The sequence below is a fragment of the Delphinapterus leucas genome, chromosome 7 (genome assembly GCF_059928025.1).
Source record: "Delphinapterus leucas isolate spDelLeu-1000000601 "Yukka" chromosome 7, BTC_Dleu_Yukka2, whole genome shotgun sequence".
Classification (NCBI taxonomy): Eukaryota; Metazoa; Chordata; class Mammalia; order Artiodactyla; family Monodontidae; genus Delphinapterus; species Delphinapterus leucas.
Genome location: NC_143135.1, coordinates 101,668,112 through 101,688,326, shown reverse-complemented (window position 1 = coordinate 101,688,326; position 20,215 = coordinate 101,668,112). Strand labels below are relative to the sequence as shown.

General features: G+C 53.8%; 1 protein-coding gene across 8 annotated transcripts in view; it reads right to left on the bottom strand.

The window, feature by feature from the left end:
* Nucleotides 1-20,215, bottom strand: part of ST3GAL4 (ST3 beta-galactoside alpha-2,3-sialyltransferase 4) — a 48,022-nt gene that overhangs the window by 7,005 nt on the left and 20,802 nt on the right. The window contains exons 1-10 of one of the 8 annotated variants that reach the window (XR_016393949.1): nucleotides 15,742-15,814; nucleotides 15,384-15,492; nucleotides 14,884-14,964; nucleotides 14,590-14,687; nucleotides 14,352-14,412; nucleotides 13,816-13,911; nucleotides 13,530-13,719; nucleotides 12,717-12,860; nucleotides 9,246-9,389; nucleotides 244-8,993 (exon numbers count right to left, since the gene is read on the bottom strand). Coding sequence is in view for 6 of the 8 variants with exons in the window: in XM_022556239.3 (XP_022411947.1) it covers nucleotides 8,907-8,993; nucleotides 9,246-9,389; nucleotides 12,717-12,860; nucleotides 13,530-13,719; nucleotides 13,816-13,911; nucleotides 14,352-14,412; nucleotides 14,590-14,687; nucleotides 14,884-14,964; nucleotides 15,384-15,492; nucleotides 15,742-15,757 (1,026 nt within the window). In the remaining 2 variants the exon portion in view is untranslated. Of the gene's footprint in view, nucleotides 1-243; nucleotides 8,994-9,245; nucleotides 9,390-11,655; nucleotides 11,777-12,716; nucleotides 12,861-13,529; nucleotides 13,720-13,815; nucleotides 13,912-14,351; nucleotides 14,413-14,589; nucleotides 14,688-14,883; nucleotides 14,965-15,383; nucleotides 15,493-15,741; nucleotides 15,815-20,215 lie in introns of those variants that run through there. The other 7 variants (XR_016393950.1, XM_022556239.3, XM_022556240.2 and 4 more) reach the window with 7 other exon arrangements.

The window sequence follows — 20,215 nt, the reverse complement described above, 5'->3', positions numbered from 1 at the left end:
GGGGAGGGAAGGAGGGGGGAACGTGACACTCGGGGACCCCTCGCCAGGCTGTGCGACTCAGAGCCTCCCCACGCGCCCCTGCTTCGTGTACTCCCCTCCTCCCCTCTGCACATTCGGAGTCAATATAAGGAGTGTGAGCTTCTCTGGTCAGGGTTCTTTAAACAGCCGTTGGAGAGACTGTGTCCCAGGATCTGTGGGGTTTGAGGGGACTAGCGGGCAGGCCTTTAAGGTGATGAGACTCACCTTCTCAGCTGAGCCTAGATTCACACAAGGAACCATGGTCCTGTCCTCAGTAAGGCTCCTGGGGCAAGAGAGAAAGCATATCTGCACCTCACTCCTGCCTGCCACCTGAGAATAAAGGTTAGGGGTCCTTCCTCCAACAGATGCGTTCTACTCTTTTGTTCCTGCAGAGTCACAGCAAGACCCCAAGAGCTCAGAGGATGCTTTGGGAACGCAGGGTTCCTTGCCCTGCTTTGATTTGGTTTTCCCAGACAATGGAGAGCTCTGGTCATGGTGACAATAGGACCTATGGGCAGACTCCTCTCCTTGCAGATGTGCCCAACCCAGAGGGCGCACGAAACCGGGCCTCACCAACCACCTGACTCATGCCAAATACAGCTCAGGGGCAAAGGGGTCAGACTGCACATTGGAGGGGTCCTTCTAGGCCTTTCTCTCAGCAATATTCTGCAAGGGCGGCTCCCTCCGTTGGGGGTTCATGGGAGGAGGCCCTCTTCAAAGAGCCTGTGCCACCAAGCAGCCCAACGCTCTGAGACTCAAATGATGTTCTAAGAATGGCTTTGTTTGGGTGGAAATCTTGACGTGGTGATGGCAGACAGGCTGGGGTGGATAAACAGGGCCAAGTTAGGATGCTACCTCTGCAAGTAGGATTCAAATAGAACTCTGGAGAACCCACACTGTCCCAAAGGTTGGAAGTTCCTCCTCAGATTTAGACCCTTCTCCTCCAACCTTCCCTGGGAGTCCTTACCCACCATGGGAACCTTCATCACAAAAGCCTGTGCTTCTTTCCTCCACTGATGCCTTGGATGGCCCCAACCCACAGATGGTATACATAGCCTTCCTAGAGCCTCCACCCAGAGGATGTTTCTGCTTCCACCATATTTCCTATTGCTTCAAAACCCTCCACCTCCTTGGATATCTTCCTTTGCAGCACCCAAGCCTGAGGTAGTAGAAACTGATGAGAAATGTAAGTGTACATCCCAGCCCCACATCCTGCTCCTGGTACCATTTCTGGCCCAGCACAGATGCCTGTGGGCTCCAGGTTAATCTTGACAAGTTCTCTTCCTTCCCATACACGTTTTGCCTTTGCCAGCAAGGAGTAAGGATCTAAGATCAGACGCAAAATGCCTTGGTGTGCTAGAATAAGGAAGAGGATGACCTAAGAGGATCTGTCCATTCATTTCTCCTAGCCTTCCCCACCTTGGAGGTGGGCAGGACATCTCCTTCCTAAGCCTCACCACAGCCTACCTTGTCCCTCACCCCCTGCCCACATCCTCCCCCCCCTCACACACAGCACTTATAATAGGATGGAGGTACCCATTCTTTCTTGGAACCCAAGGTTATGGCACAGAATAACCTGGAGAACAGGGAAGAAATCTGATCTCCTGGAGAACAGAACCCTCTTCTCCCTTGGGAGCCTCAGACACTCCCAGGGTGGGAACGTGGACATCACGGAAGATGGGGCTGCACAGTCAAGACTCGGCTACACGGGGCCCACTCCCTGAGCTCTCTCCGAGGCACAAACACAGCAAAGAATTGCCGAAAGGGTAGGAGATCACAAGTAAGGCCCTGGTGAAAGAGATGAACATAGGCAGGGGAAATCAGTAGGCTCTGGTGGCCTCTGGACCGTTGAGGCACTGAGAAGGATGCTGGACTGAGTGTGAATCCTTCAACCCCTCTGAGTCCATTTACTTCTCACGTAGGAGTGAGGGGACAAGAAAGCTGGTAAAGGGAAGTGTTAAAAAAAAAAATTAAGGCAGTGGGAAGCCCTGAATTTCCCTGTAGGTGATTTCAAATTAACTGAAATGAGTGCTTCACGTTTGTAATCATTTAATTCTCACAATTCTACCAAGTATTACCATTTTACAGACGAGGGAGTGAACTTAAAGAAGACCGGCCCAAGGTCACAGAGCTAACAAGTGACAGCAAGAGATGTAAACATATGATTTCCTCTGTGAAATGTTTCCATCCTACAGTGCAAACCCAAGGCCACTTTCATCCTAGAATAAGATGAAAACGGCCGACGCTGAAGGCCATGAGCTGGGACCCACTCGGGGGCAGGCTGAGCAAGGACAGGCCACAGCTCCAGTAGGAAAACAGGACTAGCATCCTCCACCGCCAGTCCCCAAATGACCTGGAAAGACCACGACTCCCTGGGAAAGCTCATCTGTGTATCAAATCCCCCCCACCCCTCCCAAGGCCGGGATCCAGTTTTCTGATAGCTTTACAATTCGTTACTGGCTCCGAGTCACTGGATGGGGGCCCAGTTTCTGACTCTCATGCTCACCGTCAGTCTGGGAAGGCCAGGGTTATTTCCATCACGTCTTCAACTTTCATGGAACAGGAAATGGTGTCATACAAAGCACTAGAGCACCACAGCAAATCCATCTCGGATGGAGACTACTGAAACAGTGCTCTAAAGGAATAGGCCTTGAAGCTGCCTTTGAGCTTCCGGAGTAGAGAGGAACAGGGGGAAATAACAGCAAATGTGAAGCAGCCCTTGGGAGATTTCTCAGAACAGCAGAAAAGAGCCAACAGGAATTCCGCTTCTCGCTTCCTATATGGTGGCGGCATACACGAGGCACCGTGGCCTTTGCTATTACGGGATCAGAACTGAAATCGCCAGGTACACACTCCAGGAGTCCCATCAGCCCTTCCCAGGTATTGTACTCTGTTTATGATGGCGCCAGAAAAAAAAGACGAGGGGGAGTCCTGTGATTAGTCTCTTCTCTAGTAAGTTTCCCTATAAAATCAACTCTTTATTAAAATAAAGGTATAAATATTTAAATAAAAACTATCCTAATTTGCATAGAGATTTTTATCTAAAATACCACTTGGGGTGCCTGCTTTAAAGAAACATGAATGTTTAGACATAAACTGATGACATCTCAACTAAATCTTGACGTTTACTTTCCCTTTAAAAAAGCCTTTTAGAAGCCTCTTATGGAAGCTGTTTTTAGGAGCTGTAACCACAGGCCAGCTTCAGCATCGAAACTACAAGCGATCTCTGAGAGTCACTGATACAACATTCCCTTGCTCTGACAGTTACTTCTTACACCCAGTAAGGCTCTAATCATCTTTTCCCCAACCCGCTATGTTTCCACCTTCCTAACTCGGTCATAAACTGGGAAAAAACAAATAAGGATTTGTTTTCCTGGATGAATCCATTTGTGTTTTAGGGAGAGGACCACCCACTCTTTCCCTCTCTAACTGCTGTTCTTCCTGGATCTGTCTCCTCCTTCTCTTTATCGGCAAAGTCTTGGACATACACCGAAAGCTTTTGGACCACAGGCCCTGTGGTTTCATGCCTACCCCAGCCCTCATCTTTAAAAGGCCTTCTGTGAACACATGCCATTCACAGGATCCATTGTTGAGTTTTGGTCTACATCCCAGGTGCCCATATCTGCCTGCCATTCCATGTTCCCAGAGCTCCTCTCTGGACCAGCCTGCTCGGCCCACCCACAGGGCCGGAACAGCCGCAGACCTTGGGCCAAAAGCCTCCCTTGAGCTCACTGATCAGGGAGCCCCGGTCACACAAAGGAATCTCCTTCCACTGCTTCTCAATCTATGACCCTTGGAAATATCTTGGAATGCTACGAGAACATTCATATAATGCTCCTTAATAGCTGTCTTCTTTGTGGTGAATCTAAAGTATTCATGTTCAAAGACAAGGTATGTGAAGTCTCAGGAAACAGGTCTTCTCAGGGAGAAGTGGGGTCTTATTAAATAGACCTTCTCTGAAATCTACTCCCCATTATGCAAGAGGAAAAGTGCTACTCAGGATAGGAGCTGAATATAGGGATTCATTCCCCCTGAATGGATTCATCTCCCCTCAACTAGGCAAAGAAAAGTTCAAGGGGACTGAGCTCAAGATACCACCTTCACCACCTTTGTAAAGAAATTAAAGGGCCACAGCCTTGCTGCCCAAGGACTAGAAAACAAATTCATGACACTAATGGGAGAAATACGGAATGAAGAAGGCATTAGAGATAAAGTGGTACAGGTAAGGATTCAGGACTTCTACAGCAGAATTTTCAGATGAGAATTTCCTGAGTTTTATTTAAAAGTTTCCCTAGCTCTCTTGCCATGGAGGGCTGCAAGTGGAACAGAAATCTACAGAGAAAAAGAGCAGAACTGGAGAGAATCTCCCTACCGGACTTGCCCTCTTGTGATATTTTTCCTCAGGAGAGAAACACATTTTTAAGCAAGTGAAGACACTCCTTAAGTGTTAAAGTTGGTGATGTACATAAGTAGTGTTTTAGGAAACCTCAGAATAACAGACGGTTCTGGAACAGCTTAGTTCAGTAATTCCAACTTCGATTCCCCTGGGGTGATTTCTCTCATTCACTCTGCCAGCTCCACCCTCCCAGTCTTGCAAGATTCTCCAGAGGAAACAGCGCCTCTGTTGAGGGGTGCAGTACTTTCAATTGGTCTTCCCCGGGAACCTGAAATCTGGCTCCCAAAGTTTAGTTTTCCCTAAAACCTTTTGTCAGATCCTCTGTGCTGACCCTCCTAGACAGGACTGTGGTCTTCCCAACCTGCTCCCAGCAATCCCTTTACTTTAAGAGGTGGAGCCCTCCAATACATTTGGGCTCCCCCCAAATCTGACATTTAATGAGACCCAAGGTTCATCTCCCCGCTTCATTTCCCGGGTGCAGGATCTCCACAAACTCTAACAAGAGAGGGAAGGTCCCTGAGGAAGAACTGGACAGGAAAACAGGCTATAACTACTGACATACACACACATAGATCCCTCCTCAAACTTTTAAGTTGGAAAGATTTCCTGGAACCACGTCTGGTACAAAACCATGGAAATGCTCAAAACTAACAACAAATAGTTTTCTGAAGCTATAATTAAGACATCAAAACGGTCAGATGGTTTAGCGGAGAGCTTACCAACCCTGAAGATGTACTTCTCAACTTTAGTTTAGGAACGAACCTACCCTGGTATGCTGCATGCCATGGAAACGGGATAATGCCACCCAAGAAATCCCTTTCTCCAAAAACCCCTAAGAGCATCTGACTTCAACTTGAAAGCCACTGCCAGAGGGCAGTTTGAACTCACAGTTCTTTGTTGGATTCTGCAAAGCCTGCATTTGAGTCCTCTCACCAATGTCTTAACCTTCCTCTCCTTAGCTTGTGGGTGACTTGAAGACAAAGACTTTTCTGTAATTAGCCATACCTGGGCGTACGTTTGGCCCTTCAGATGGGCCTCAGTTGTTCCATATGCTTTCCGGTATTTTCCATTATGCAAGGTAGCTTTCCAATCTAATGTTTATGTCATACTTTACAGTCTACACAATGTTCTTCCAGACATATTCCCACTAGATCCTTAAAGCTTCATTGTGAGACAGGCATGCGTAATCACTAGTTTACAGATTACGTGGCAGAGCACGGTTGTGTATGCGCTTACACCTAACTGCCTCACAGACAGAACTGCTTCCGAGTTCAAACTTTTCGCAGGCTGGCCAGTCTCTGGGGTAAGGCAGTTGGATGTATCCATGTCCTCGGAAAGTGTAAATAAAACCCGAAGTGTTCAAAATTAAGACACGCCACTTGATGTGAATATAGAATATCATTTCAATGTGTTCCTGGGCTAGATAAAGACCTAAACTCTGTCTTGCCCAGCTAGGTGGTCGCGCTGGGAGTCCCGCGTCTTCTCCAGGCCTCTGTGGAGGAGAGAGATGGACCTCACAGTCTACACTGCACGGAGCAGAGATCCTCCGCTCCCTCCCAGTCCTAGTCTGTTTCACCCCCGCCCCTGCGGTGAAGTCAACGTAAGTCACGTGACCGTGGCCGAGCGGGAGCTCAGAGGAGCCCAGGGAGACACCCGCTGGGAAAACCGCGTTTCCGCTGCAAACCGGGCAGACGGGCGAGGCCTCAGCGGCCGTTGCCAGGCCCGAAACCGGTTGCCAGGGAGGCGCCGGCCTCTCAGCGCGCCGAGAGGTTCCCGGACGCTCCGCGCTGGAGCGCCGCTCTGAAGGGGTCAATCCCGCGCCCGCGCGGATGACGCATGCGCGCCCGCCTCCGCCCCCGCCCGCCGAAGAAAACCGCGCGTGCGCCTAATTAACGCAGCTCAAGGGCTTCGGGGATTAGGCTGGGCTGTACACGCAGACCGTTGAGTTGGAAGAGGTTCGTGAGATCATCCTGTAGTCTAGACGACCGAAGCAGTGGTTGCGGGTGCTTGTTCGAATTCCAGATTCCTGGGCCGTACCCGCAGCGGCCTGGGTAAGACCCGAGAATCTCCATTCTTAGATTATGCCCAGATAATTCCGGCAGAGGTGGTCCTCATTGGCTGGACCCTCCCTCTTGTTTCAAGGGATGTAGGAATTGGAGCAGAGACGTGGAGAAGTGATCAGCCCAGGGTCATCCAGAATTAAGTGACAGAGCCCGGTGGAGGACCCGGATTTGTGGGCTTGCACCCAAGTGCCTTCCCTCTGCTGTGCCCTGCTTCCCTGCCTGTCTCCTTTTCGGGGCACGGTTTAATCAGGACCAGACAGGCTGGCTGGCAGGCGGTTCATTCACATCGGTCGGGCTAACTGAAGAATGAAAGTTCCTTTCTCAGACCGCCAAAAAACCCCATCCAGCAAGTCCACATCAAAGCTCCACTGCCTGCTCTTTAGCTGAGCGATGCTGCCTCCATCCACCTAGATTGGGGCAACCTGGAGAATGCACACCCCCCAGGGAACGATGGCCAGTTTGGGGAGTATACACCCCCTCCCCATACACACTCATGTGTGGCTGTGATTAGTCTGCATGTGGTGTCACAGGCTTCACGCAAGAATGTAAACCGCTCCTGTGTCTGCATGCGTGTGTGTGGAGTTTGGGGCGGGGGTATGAGTTTGGATTCTGGCTCGAGTTCAGGCACATTCAGTAACAGGCAGTGGCCCCAGTCCAGCTGGATCATATGTGCTGACAGCCACTTTCAATGGCCTGGACGGAGAACTGGACACTCCCATGCATACCCTTACGAGAAGCAGCTGGAGAAGCAACAGGAATCAGCAGAGCTGAGATCCCCGAACATACTCACGCCTGTGATGCCTGTCGGAGTCAGCAAGGCCCCCCAGGACAAAGCCTGGGGGACGAAGCTGGCCCGTGTGGTGGAGAGGGGAGGGGGCTTGGGGCTGCAGCCCAATTTGCTTTCAGAATTCCCTGTCTCCCCTGGGGGGAGAGCAGCTAGCAAAAGTGTTCTGCCAGGCTTCTGCCCATCCATTGCAATGGGTCCTCTGTTGCTCCCAAATCTCTGCCCCTCTTTATCTGTCCTGTCCCAGCCCTGCTGTCTCAAAACCTCAAGGCCTCAACTCTTTCCAAGAAAGCCAGGAACACAGCTGTGAGTCCCTTTCCCTCTGGGGGAGGTCCAGCTCTCCCTTCTGGCTCCAGATGTAAAGGAACAGCTGTGAGAGTGGCAGGAAGCCCACTTGGCAGCTAAGCAGGGCCTGGGGAGATGAGGAACAAAGCAAGGGTAGAGACAGGCAAACAGCAGGGCTATATCAATTCTAGAGACTGGGGGATGGCAAAAGCATTTCATCCTGTGGCTCGGCGACTGGCTGACAGGCCTTGCCAAGCCCTCAGACGCCCCCCATGCCCTGCCCATCCCAATTCTGGCTGCCTGGGCCACTGGCAGGACTTTCTGTAAACTCCATTTTATGATTCCCACTTAATCTGAGAAGGGAAACTTGGCTTTCTTTGTGTGTCTCCACCCCTGTCCTCAAACACACACCTCCCAGAATGAGATTTTGGAAAAGAGGCTGGTGAGGGAGAGGAAGGGAGGTGGAAGAGGGTGCTGGCACTCCACCCTGGCATCCTCCTGCCCCTCCCTACCTCTGGAAAGTAAACCAGGATGCAGATGCCAGGCTCGGTGTCCAGCAGAGAGGGCTGCTTGGAGCACCACTTGCTCGCCTGCTACGCCAGGGTGACAAAGCACAACCACCAAGCACTGCACTCAGTAAATGATTATTTCCTGAATGACCCTGGCCCACCCTGGGTCTCAGTGGGTCTTTAACAAGCCTGTCCACTGCCGGGAGAGGGACCCACTGCTGTGGCCCACTACGCATCCGTGTCTTCTTTACTCTGAAAGGACACGGTATCACAGCTGCTTCTGTTTTAGGAAAAATAGTTTAATAAGTCTGAAACCCCTTTTAGGTCCTCTCCTCCACAGAAGCCCTGTGCCAGTGCTCTTCCCATGCCCGCTGGGAGGGAGCAGCCCTTCTCTGGAGGGCACCACCCGCTCCGGGCACCGCCCGCTCCAGACGCCTCGCCCTCCTGGGAGGCCTGCTCTGGGTCTAGGCCGTAGTGGGTCCATCACTTCTGTGTAAAAAGTGAGCAGAACACTGTAATGTGCCCCCTTTTCTGGACGCCATGGGGCCAGCCCACAGCATGTTCCTACCCCTTAATTAAATAGCCCGTTAAATAATCTCCCGGCGCTGGCAGAGAGGGGATGCCACAGCAACAAGCCCCGTGCCTGGCCGGGCTCCTGCTGCCTGAGGGCCGCCACCCTGACTCGATCTGGCCTCCACCGGAGCCGCCAGGGACACAGCCTCGTCTCAGACCTGGCCTCCTCCTACCCACACAGGGGAGGGTGAGTCCAAGCTGGCACCAGGCACCCCCCATAGCCATGGATGGGGGCACTCAGCAGGGTGAGCAGACGGATGGGTACAGCTCCTGCCCCGTCAGAAGTACGTGAGGTTCTTGACGGCTCCGATTTCCAGCATCCGCTTGATGGCCAGGGCCTCTTGGGAGACATTGTGGCCTGACCACTGTGGAGACAGCCAAGGAAGCCAACTGAGGAACTCCTAGGCAGCTACCTGGCCCTCCCCGTAAGCCCACACCCCGGGAGCTCCATTCCCCACGCCAGCTCTCAGAAGGAAGACAGAATACAGGGGACGCTGGCCTGGGAGTCCAGATGCCTTGGTTCTAGTTCTGACTCTCTGTGTGACCTCTCGGTGAGCTATCTCTGGGACCACCCTCACTCCCTCAGTGTCCCCAGTTCACCAGCAGGGACCACTTACCACCATGGACTTGAGTGTGATATACTCATAGTAGTGAATGGACTGCTTTTTGTGGTGGGCGTCTGGGTAGCCAAAGCCAGCAATATGCACCAGGTCACAGAGGTGGAGGGCCAGGGTGATGGCCAACAGCCCTGTGGTGGGCTTCTGAGGGACAAAGCGTGGGGAAGGTATTAGAGGGAGCCTGCTTCTTTCAGCACCTCTAGGCCAGCGTTCTGCAACAGAACCTTCTAGTATCATGGAAATGTTCTGCATCTGTGCTGTCCTGTATGGCAGCCACGAGCCATACGGGGCTCATGCAGCTAAGGAACTGAACTTTTTATTTTATTCAATTTTAATTTAAATTTAAATAATAGCCACATGTGGGGAATTATTCCCTGGTGGTCCAGTGGTCAGGACTCCATGTTCTCACTGCCGACGGCTCAGGTTTGATCCCTGGTCGATGAATGAAGATCCTGCAAGCCGTGCGATGCAGCCACAAAAAACAAAAAAAAGCGCCACATGTGGCTCGTGGCTACCATACTGCATACTATAGCTCAACACGTCTGGGGAGGGTTTGGGCCTTTGGGGATGATGATGGCAATCAAGATGACAAAAATGATAGTAATAATAACATCTACGATTTTCGGAGCACCTGCTATGTGCCAGACACTATGCTAAGTATTTCATCCCATATGTCACCTCATCCAGTCCTCACAAAAACACTGTATTATTAGCCCCATTTTCCAGATGGGGAACTGAGGCTTACAACCATTAAACAAGTCACTCAAGGAGTGGAAAGGTTCTGCTCTCCGTCTTGGAGAAACTCACCTCTCCTGGAAGCCCCGAGGCTCTCACATTTCCCGGCTGCGTGCCCTTCATGAGGGTGGGCTCTCCCTCCTATAAAGTGGGGACAGCAGTACCTCCCCCACCCCCTACCGTATGGGCTGCTGTGAGGACCTCACTTTCTCCACCCCTGAGCCATCCACGGGGATGGGCCACCTGATATTCTAACCTCACAAACCGCCTTCCTCAGCAGGGATGACCTGCCTTCCACTCCCCAGACCTTGTCAGATCCCCTAAGGCCAGGTGTTCCCCAGCTTCCCTTTCTGAGCTCTCCTATCTTTTCATGTCACTGCCTGCCCCAGCCTTCCAGTTCAGCCCTGTTGCTTTTACCACCACTGTGTTATCTCATCCGGTTCAGACCTCTGCCAAACCACACATGTGTCACCTTCTAGCAAACTCTTCTCTCCCCGTGTATTCCTGTAATTGTTAAACACATTACCGTCCACCTAGTTGTGCTGGAAACCTAGAATTGTCACAAATCTCTCAATTTCACCTTAAAAGAAATGCTGTAGCAGAAGGATTCTAAGATGAAGCCCAATGACCCCTTGCCCTTGAGAGTGTGTGTAACCTACGAATATGACGAGATCTATTACATTGTATTATATTGCTTAATGTGGCACAGTAGACTGTAAAATACATAGTCCTGGTGGGCTTGACCTAATCTCATGAGCTTTTATATCCGGGTCTAGAGATCAGCAGTGGAGGAAGTGCGAGGTGTGAAGCACAAGAGGGTTTATCATGCATTGCTGGCCTGAAGATGGAGGGGACCAGACAGCAAGGTATGCAGGCAGCTCTTACGTGCTGAGGGTACCACCCCTAGGCTGAAAACCAGCCAGGAAATGGGGACCTCGGTCCTGCAACCACAGGGAAGCAAATTCTTCCAACAACAAGAATGAACTTGGAAGCAAATTTCACCCCCCGAGCCTCCAGACAAGAACGCAGCCCAGCTGCCAACTTGATTTCAGCCTTGTATACCCTACGCAGAGAACCCAGCCATGCTGTGCTGGACATCTGACCTCCAAAACTATGAGCCAAATACGTGGGTGTTGTTTTAAGCCTCTAAACTGTGGTTATCTGTTAGGCAGTGACAGGAAACGCAAGTTCATCCCTTCCTCTCCCTCTTCCTCCTGCCACGAGCTGGGTTCTGGTCCTAATCTCTGGCTTCCCTCTCTAGCCTTCACCATCTGCCACCAGGGCCAGAAAACTCCTCTTTGCTGCCCCCCACCCAACTCCATGTGCACTAGAACTCAGTGCCAGGGGCGTTGTGTGGTCTTTTGCCAAATGAAATACCTTTCCCCAACTCTCTGCTTGATGGGCCCCACGACCCCTTAGGGCCCAGCTCCAGTACCACCTCTTCCGGTGGCACCACCTCCAGACAGCCCCAAGCAGAGTCCCGCCCCTCCTCTGAGACCCCGCAGCACTGGGAACAACCCTTGATCGGAGCGCTTTGCCATTCCAGGCTGCATCCTGCGTGTCTATTCTGCTAGACTGAGTTTCCTTAGGGCAGAGGGCATGTCTTATTCCCCATGCATGCAAACTTGGGGCCTGGTGCTGAGCAGTCACAAAAGCAGGCATTCAACACAGGAAGCTGAATCGTAGTAGATATTCAGTAAAGAATAAAATCATGGGGAGCTCCCTGGTGGCCAAGTGGTTAGGATTCTGGTCTTTCACTGCCGTGGCCCAGGTTCGATCCCTGCCTGGTTAGGGAACTGAGATCCCGCAAGCCATGCAGCACGGCCGAAAAAAAGAAAAGAAAGAATAAAATCGTTTATTCAAAACTTGGCAACTATTTATCGAGCATTCACTGTATGCCAGTCTCCGTGATAAGCACATTACGTAATTATCTTTTTAAATTCTAGAATGGCTTTAAAAGGTCAGTACTCCTATTTTCCCCACCCCACAGATAAGAAAACCAAGGCTCTGAGTGGCTGACTGGCCCAAGGCCATACAGCAGGTAGCACCGTGAGTCCTGTCTATGTCTGATCATTGCTTCTTTTTTTTTTTTTTTTTTTTTTTGCGGTACGAGGGCCTCTCACTGTTGTGGCCTCTCCCGTCACGGAGCACAGGCTCCGGACGCGCAGGCTCAGCGGCCGTGGCTCACGGGCCCAGCCGCTCCGCGGCATGTGGGATCCTCCCAGACCGGGGCACGAACCCGCGTCCCCTGCATCAGCAGACGGACTCTCAACCACTGCGCCACCAGGGAAACCCAGGACTCCACGCTTTTACTGCCGGGGGTGCGTGTTCAATCCCTGGTTGGGGAACTAAAATCCCACAAGCCGTGCGGCCCGCGGCCCAAAAGAAGACTACTGACTGTCCCAGCAAATCCCCAGTGTACAGATTCTGATCAGCGCCTGCCAAAGGCATCCTCTTCCTCTAGCCCCCAAGCCCTAAAAATACCCTTCCCTGACTCCCCATTTTGGAGATGCCCCCGAGCATCTCAAGAGTGTGTGCCCTCCCTTGCTGTAAAAGCCGGAATACCTGCCTCTGATTACAGGTGTGTGCCTGGGGGCCGTGTGCTGCCGTCTCTGCTATTGTTTTCCCCTTGCCTGGGGTCCTCCCTGGCCTTCTGGAGCCTCTAGGCAGTCCCTCCTACTTCCCACAGAGAACCCCAACCCTCTGGCTTCCCGTCCGTCTGCAGCCCATCGTCACCTGTTTAATCTTGTATGGCTGCTGTATCGGCAGGCCCAGCAGTTTGTCAGCTGCAATCTCCATGAAGAAGGGGTTGAGAATCCGAATCTGTTTGGGGTTGACGTCCCAGATGAGGGGAGGCTGTTTCCAGAAGCCCTTTCGCACCTAGGCGGGTGGGGTTGGGAGGGAGAGAGCCAGTGGGTTGAAACGGGGAGGTGGGGAGGGGCTTCTCCAGGGGACGGGGCCCCTGTGTTGATGGCACAGGCCCTCGGGAGTGCGGGGTGACGGGAGGGACGCGGAGGCCTACACCAGAGGTGGGAGAGGAGACCAGAAGAGAGGAGGAGGGAGAGAGGGGAGCGGGGCACCCCCCAGGGGAGGCCAGGTGACATGGTGTGTAGAGTATGGGCTCCAACCATTGCCCGCTTCCAAGTATAGCCATGCAGGTAGAAGGGGCCAGCTGAACACGTGGCAAAAAATGGACAGTCGGACAGTTCAGCTGTCAACTGGATGGCAAAGAGACAGAGCGGACTTTCTGGAGTCCACCTAGGACAGAGATCTCGACTGTTCTAAGTGCCTCCACCTGGAGATGACTACCAACTGGTCCCTCTGCTGCCAAGCTTCTCACCGGCAAACATACTTTGGCAGCTTCTCTGTCCCAAGCAGCCTCGAGCTTAGGGTGCCCTTCGCTGCTGCTGTCTGACCCCTGCAGTAGAACACTTCCCCTTACTGGCTCCTGAGGACCGTGGGGCACACGTGATGGAGCGGCAGGGCCTGACCCGGGCGGCGTCCCCATCCCCAGGCTGCGACCTCACCCCCGCCAGTCTCTCCACTTACGCGCTTCTTATCACTCAGGATGCTCTCAATCCAGTGGAAGTCCATGGCCTTGAAAGCTACCATGACAAGGAGTGTGTCAGGGTTGTCCTCCACTTTGGGGTTGAAGTGGGCGGATTCAGGGTAGAAGAGACGCATGGTGGTCTTGGAGCCCACATCATGCTCGTAGCCAGCCACCGGTGCGCTGTTTAACCTGGGAGGCAGGGAGGAGGATGCCCGTCACCTAGAATCCCACTGGGTCTGTTTACCATCGCCCCCAAACAGAAGAGGGAAGGGCGCTCATACAGACCTGATGACCACGTCGTACTTGTTGATGGCCTCTCCCAGCGAGCTGTTGCGCAGCCGATGCCCGTTCCCCACCACCACGCAGCGGCGGCACTTGAGGCTGCCCCGGGAACAGGGTGGTAAGACCCAGAAGGAGCCCCTGCTCCTGCCCCGGTCTGCCCAGGCCCCCTCAGCCCCTCAGCCCCTGGCCCCCGTGGACCAGGCATCTCCAAGGAGTCCTGCTTCTGGTCATGCCGAGCCTGCAGCCCTGGGCTTTCAAGGGGGAGGAAACTGAACAGAGCACGGAAGAGAGAGAGGAGGAGGGAAGGTGCCTGGGGAGTACCAAGAAGAAACCCCATTTCGGAGCCCCCGACTGCTGCCCAGGCCTGCCTGTTACCACGGCAATACCCCCAGCAGCCTCTGCCCACTCCAGCAGCCTGATACCCAGGCTCAGCTGCCGTGGGGACTGGCATGCCCGCCTCCCCTGGACACAGGCAGGCTCACTGGGAGGTGCTGGACCATGACTGTTTCACACTGGGGCAGGAAGGAGGGTCTCCTCACCTCTGGATGCTCTCTGGAATGGAGTAGCTGGTGACGGCCAGCACCCGGAGCAGTAGGTCTTCTACAAAAGAACCGCAACGAAGGGGCTGATCTCCAAAGGCTGCCAACCCTCCCTGCCCTGCCCCCAGGATCTAGGCCTGGCTGAGAACCTGGGCGCTGGGACCACGGACAGCAGAAAACGAGAAGCTGTGTGGCCAAGGTGAAGCCAGCGTTCCCACCTGACCAGGCGGATACTTACCACTCCCCTTGGTCCCGTAGGGCAGCTCGTAGGCAGATGGCGTCTTGACCCAGAAATAATCCTTAAGCTGCAGAAAGACGGGCTGTTCTCGGGAGTAGCTGCGCCGAGGTGAAGGCAGGTTGGGGATGAGAAAGAGATTAATCTTCATGCCAGAAACTGGGTCAGACCCCTGACTCACATTACGTATACACACCAAGGCCTCTCCCTCCCTCACAGGCTGCCCCTGGCCCACGTCCACCAGCACGGTTCCCTCCATCTAGCCGGCACCCAGGCCCACCCCGCATCCTCACGTACTTGCCAAAGAGCTTGGAGGCTATCCTCTCCGCCTCACCCTGGAGGCATGGCTCCTTCTTCCCTGGGATGGGAAAATAAAAGCTGGAGACAGAAAAGGAGAGAGGCAGGCGTGCCAGTCAGACCTCCCGGGCCCGGGGGCCAGCTTTCCAGGCAGCCCCCACCTCCTCCCAGGGCACGTCGGCCCCAAGGCCCTGGAGAGCGACTCTCCGGCTGCAACGGTGTCAGCCCAAGTCCCACTTTGAAACCAAATCATTGCAAAGCCAGTTCTTTGTTCTCCTGAACTCCCTGGGTGAGGACCCCGGGGAGTCATCCCAGGTCCTACCCCCCAAAACCCACCAACTCCCCTCACAGAGGATTCTGGGCTAGTAGTGTATGGGAGAGGTCATGCCCTGGCTCTCTGAACCCTCCTGTCCCCCCACTAGGTCCCCACCTCATGACGCTCCATCCCTGAGCCCGGTTCCCAAGAAGAACCCACGGAAGGACATGAAAGGTGGACTCACAGCTCAATGTACCTGTCTTCTCGGGAGATGGAGTACCATACCATGACGACCAGGACCAGAGCCAGTGTGGCCAGGAGTTTCCAGCCTGCAGGGCGAACGCACGGAAGAGCTGGAAGCAGAAACAGGGAGGCACAGCCCCAGGCCACCTTCTCAGCTGCCTCAGCTGGGGCCCCTGCAAGGCCGGCTCCCAGCAGGCCCTCGCCTGGCCCTAGTTCTCCGGCTCAGGGCTTGGACCCGAGTGTCTCTGCCGTCCTTCAGGATGAAGACAGGGGCCCCTGGCTCCGTGTCGGTCCCTCCCCAACCCCCTGCTTCTGGGGAGCCCACCCCGCAGGGTGGGGAGCTCCTGGAGAATACTCACGGGACTTGCTGATCATGTTTCTCAGGTGCCAGGGTTCCTGGGGAGAGCTGTCATCCCGGCTGCCTCGGGCCACCTAGGAGGCAGGAGTCACAGGTGTCTGGTCAGCACCACAAACACTCTCGCCTAGACACCGGAGCAGGGCACACCCACAGCCTGCCTCTTCCCGCCTCCAGAAAGCACCAAGCTGCTTCCAGGGCGGCCATCCAGGGAGTGGGCCTCCTCACCCTGGGCATCTCCCTAACCCCTCAAAGGCAGCATCAGCGGTCCAGGTGGGGCCTACGCCCCAGAGAGGGAAACCAAGTCCCACCCTTCACGAATTCCGTCCCAGGCCAGACCAGCCTACCACAGCTTCCCCGGCACGGTTCCCCCCACTGTGTCCTATCCCTCACTTGGACCTCGGAAGGGTCAGCTCCAGGAAACAGATGTACCTCTACCCATTTTCTACATGAAAGTTAAGCTAACTGTACAAGGGCGTGACTCACATTTTACACAACTGAAGTTTATCTTTTCTCCACATCCAATGCATTCCCTTGGCTCTGGCCACCGTCCACGCCTCTATCATCAATCTCTCACTATTCCACCCGAACAGATCTGCTCGGGCCAGGCCCTGGGGTGACTGTGGGACCATCAGATGGTCCACAAGTTCTCTTGCAGCCCTTCTAGACTCTGGCTGAGTACAGTGTCCAAGCCCTCACCACCAGGTACATGGGGGAAACTCAACGGAGGCAGGCTGTTTGAATAGGAGCACGGAGAGTGAGAAGGGTCTGGTTGGTCAGAGGAGAGAAAGGAGACCCTTTCAGGTAAGGGCAGAGGCTGGCAAGGTAAGGACAGGGCTGTGGGAGGGGTGAGTTGCTACATGCACATAAACAGCGAGGTCCCTCCAGTCGCAAAGCCAGCCAAGGACCATGCTTCTGAGTCACCGGGAAGAAATTTCTGCAGCTTTCACAGCCACACAAAGAGGCACGGGATGCGCGCAGAGCGCCGGTTTCTTCTCTCCATGACTTCCTCCCCAATGATCTGGGTTGTAGGAATCAGATGGGCCACATACTAAACACAGATTCCAGAGCCCTTTCCTGGGATAGCTTCAGCCAGCTGGGGTGGGACCTGGGATGGGCATTTTCACAAGCTGCCCACGTGATTCTTTTGAAGGATCAGGAAAGGGAGGGAAGCCCTAGTGTTTGTGCTCTTTGGGGGAGAAATGAAAAATCTCAAATTGTTTCTCAGTGGTGGGGGACCGCATCTGGACGAGGTCTGGTTTGGGTTAGAGATCATAAATTGATTATCCTCCATAACACTGTCCTGTTATGGAGTCGATGCTCCGCTCCCAGGGGCACTCCCCAGGCTCCACCCTGAGTCCGCAAATACCCAAGAATGAGAGTGTTGAGGGAAAGAGAAAGCCGGGTGGGGGAAAGGGATAGGGGTGGGGACCAGAGCCAGATGTTTTCAGCAGGGTCAGGAGGGCCCATCTCTGAATCCCAGTGGGGATGGGGGATGGTCCCGTCCAATAAAGAAGAGCTCTAGAGTTGTTATCAGCAGACCCCAGTGAAAGTCAAGACCTACTGCTTTTCCGAGGGGGGCCTGCCTCCCCGACCTACCCACAACAACTGCCAAGTCACGCCCTACCACGTTATCCCCTTCACACGCTTCTCCCGAGCTGTAATTCGTTTAGTTACTTGCTCACTGTCTGTCTCCCCCACCGCACATAAGCCCTGTGAGGGTAGGAATCGGGTCTGTCTTATTCCCAGCTCGAGCCCCAGCATGTAGCACACTGCCTGACACACAGCCAGCGCTCAGCAAGTATTGAATGAATAACATGTTGGGTTATCTTGGGGGAGTCACTTTTCCCTCTCTGACCCTCAGTTACTTCAGCTGTAAAACTGGGAATCTGGCCTAATAAATGCTTGTGACTCAAATATATTTATCAGATCTGCAGCCTGAGCCTCACCAGGGACCTTATTAGAAAGGTATAATCCCAGGCCCCTCCAGAGGCACAAATCAGAAACTGCGTTTGCGTAAGATCCCCTGATGACTCACATGGACATTCAAGCTTGAGATGCGCTTATCAAGATGGATGTCCTTGACCCTGGCTGGACAGGAGGATTGCAGTATCTGGGTCCCATAACTGGAAATTCTGACTTAAGTGGTCTGGCCTGGCACTGGAATTTATTCAAGCACCCAGGGGCGATTCTAACCCAGCCAAGGTTGAGAACCACTGGTCCGGATAATGGCGAAAGCACGGTTCTCAGTCTTTGATGTGTACGTTCTGATTCAGTGGGTGTCGTGGGTCCAACATTCTAACCGGCTCCCAGGTGGTGCCCTGCTGCTAGGCTGGGACCGCACTGAGAGCTGCAAAGCTCTAAACAAGATCCTTCAGGCTCTCACATTCTTTACATTATGAACTGCATCCTCTCCCACCCTCCGTGCTCTCAGTCCTTTCTGATCAGGATTCAGTCCAGCGTACTCCATCTCCCTGTAACAGTAGGTCACAGCACTCGGGGCACAAGGCAATCACCTGAGAAGCTGAGGCATTTACTGACATCTAGACCCCACTTTCCAAGTCTTATTTAATTGGTTGGGCATGGGGCCCAGGCATTGGCCAGTAAAATACCAACCAAACAAAAAAAGCTCACCTTTCTGGTGATTCTAACATGCGGCCAAAATGGAGAACACTACAGAGAGCGTGGTGTGCAGTAACTGAAAGTCAAGGACTCAGCTGTCCTCAGTGAAGGAGAACTTTGGTGGTCGGAGGTGATGGGTCCTGAACAAGACAACTACTCTTTTTTTGACCTCTTCCCCAGTAGAGTTCTGCACTTTCCTCCTAAACTGTGCTGGTCTTGTGCTAGGCAGACTGGCTAGTCCTGGGGTCTGCTCCGAGAGACCCCTAGGGATGTCATCCACCCACCCACCCCCTCCCCTTGCTGGCCAAGCCAAGAGGATGGCTCAGCCCCCAGGATTCCAGGGGCGCGGGCTTCTTGGGCTGCCTGCTGCCTCTGGACAACAGGGGGCCTTCTCCCAGCAGCCGTCCCATAACACTGACAGCCCCCCCCCCTCCGGGGACAAAAGGCCAGAAGAAAAGTCACAGCAGGGTACCTGGGCAGGAGAACAGAAATCTCATCCACTCATGTCCAAGGTGCAGCAACCTCTGCCTGCCACCAGCTGCCCAGGAGACTGGCTCACCCGACCCGCTAGGTAAAGCTGACCCCAAGGCAGGAAGGCTGTGCGCCCTCCCGGTGCTCTGCTAAGAACCACGGCGTCCCCCGCTGCAGTGAGGCTGCTGAGCCCTGCCTCGGAGTCGCCAAAGGGCAGAACTGGAGGACGGGGTGAAGAACAGAAGCCTCCTGCTGCCTGGCGCTCAAAGCCTCACACAGCAAGTACTCAGTGGGTACCCGCTGTACCAAGATGAACAGAACTGGACGTCACCCATGGACATGGCATGACGCCAGGCCCCTCCAAGCCCTTGGGCCCATCAAAGGGCTGTGGCTTAATGTTCCTGAGAAGGGGGATGGGAAAACCAGTGGGGCAGAAGCCGTAATCCATGTCACTGTCCCTCAGTCCTGTGGGGAAAACCCGGAGCTGCCTGCCTGCCACCTCTAGACTCACCTGCCACTCCTGGCCCACCCGGATACTGGGTTGGGTCCCCGCCCACCTTTCCAGCATTGTTCCCAACCAGTGATCCCCCTCGGCCTTGCTGCTTCCACCTCTCCCCACTCCTCTACTCCCTTTGACTCAGAAACATAGTCAAGTCTCCCTGTGCCTAAAACAAAACAACCCCCCTCTCTGCTTCTGTCTCCTCCTCAAGCTACCTCTGCATCTCCATCTTGAGCTCCAGTGGTCAGACTCCTTCATCTGTGCTACATGCTCGCTTCCCACTCAACCCTCTGCCCTACTCCACCCCTGATCCTTGTCTAAGCTGAAATCGCTCTTGCCAAAGCCTTCAGTGGCCTCCTAATGGTCAAACCTGAAAAGGATCTATTTTCGCTCTTCCCCGTACTCTGAAGCCTTTGCTACGAATAGGCCGATGCTTCCAGGTCAAGACTCTCTCCAGGTTTCCTCCAAACTGGCTCCACCTCCTTTAAGTGCTGGCATTCTCCAGGGAGCTGCCCTTGAACCTCTGCTCTTCCTCTACTTGTTTACACAGGCCAGGTTCATTCATTTTCAGAGGCTTAACTACTACTCAGACCCTGATGATTCAAGCTCTTTTTCAGCTCTGTAATTTCTCTCCCAGATCCTGTCCTAACATTTCTAATTTTCTATTGCTCATCCTCCCTGGATGACCTTAAACTAGTCACCCGTAACACGTCCACAACTGGACCCGCGTCTCCCAGCTCCCCACCTACCCCACATTCTCATCAGCTCATCCGCCCAACATCTCCTTCGCCTTCACACCATCCCTACGAAACGCTACCCATTCTACCCCCAGTTCCTCGTCCCAGCAAATGCTTGCTGAACTCCCACTAAACGCTCGCCATTATAG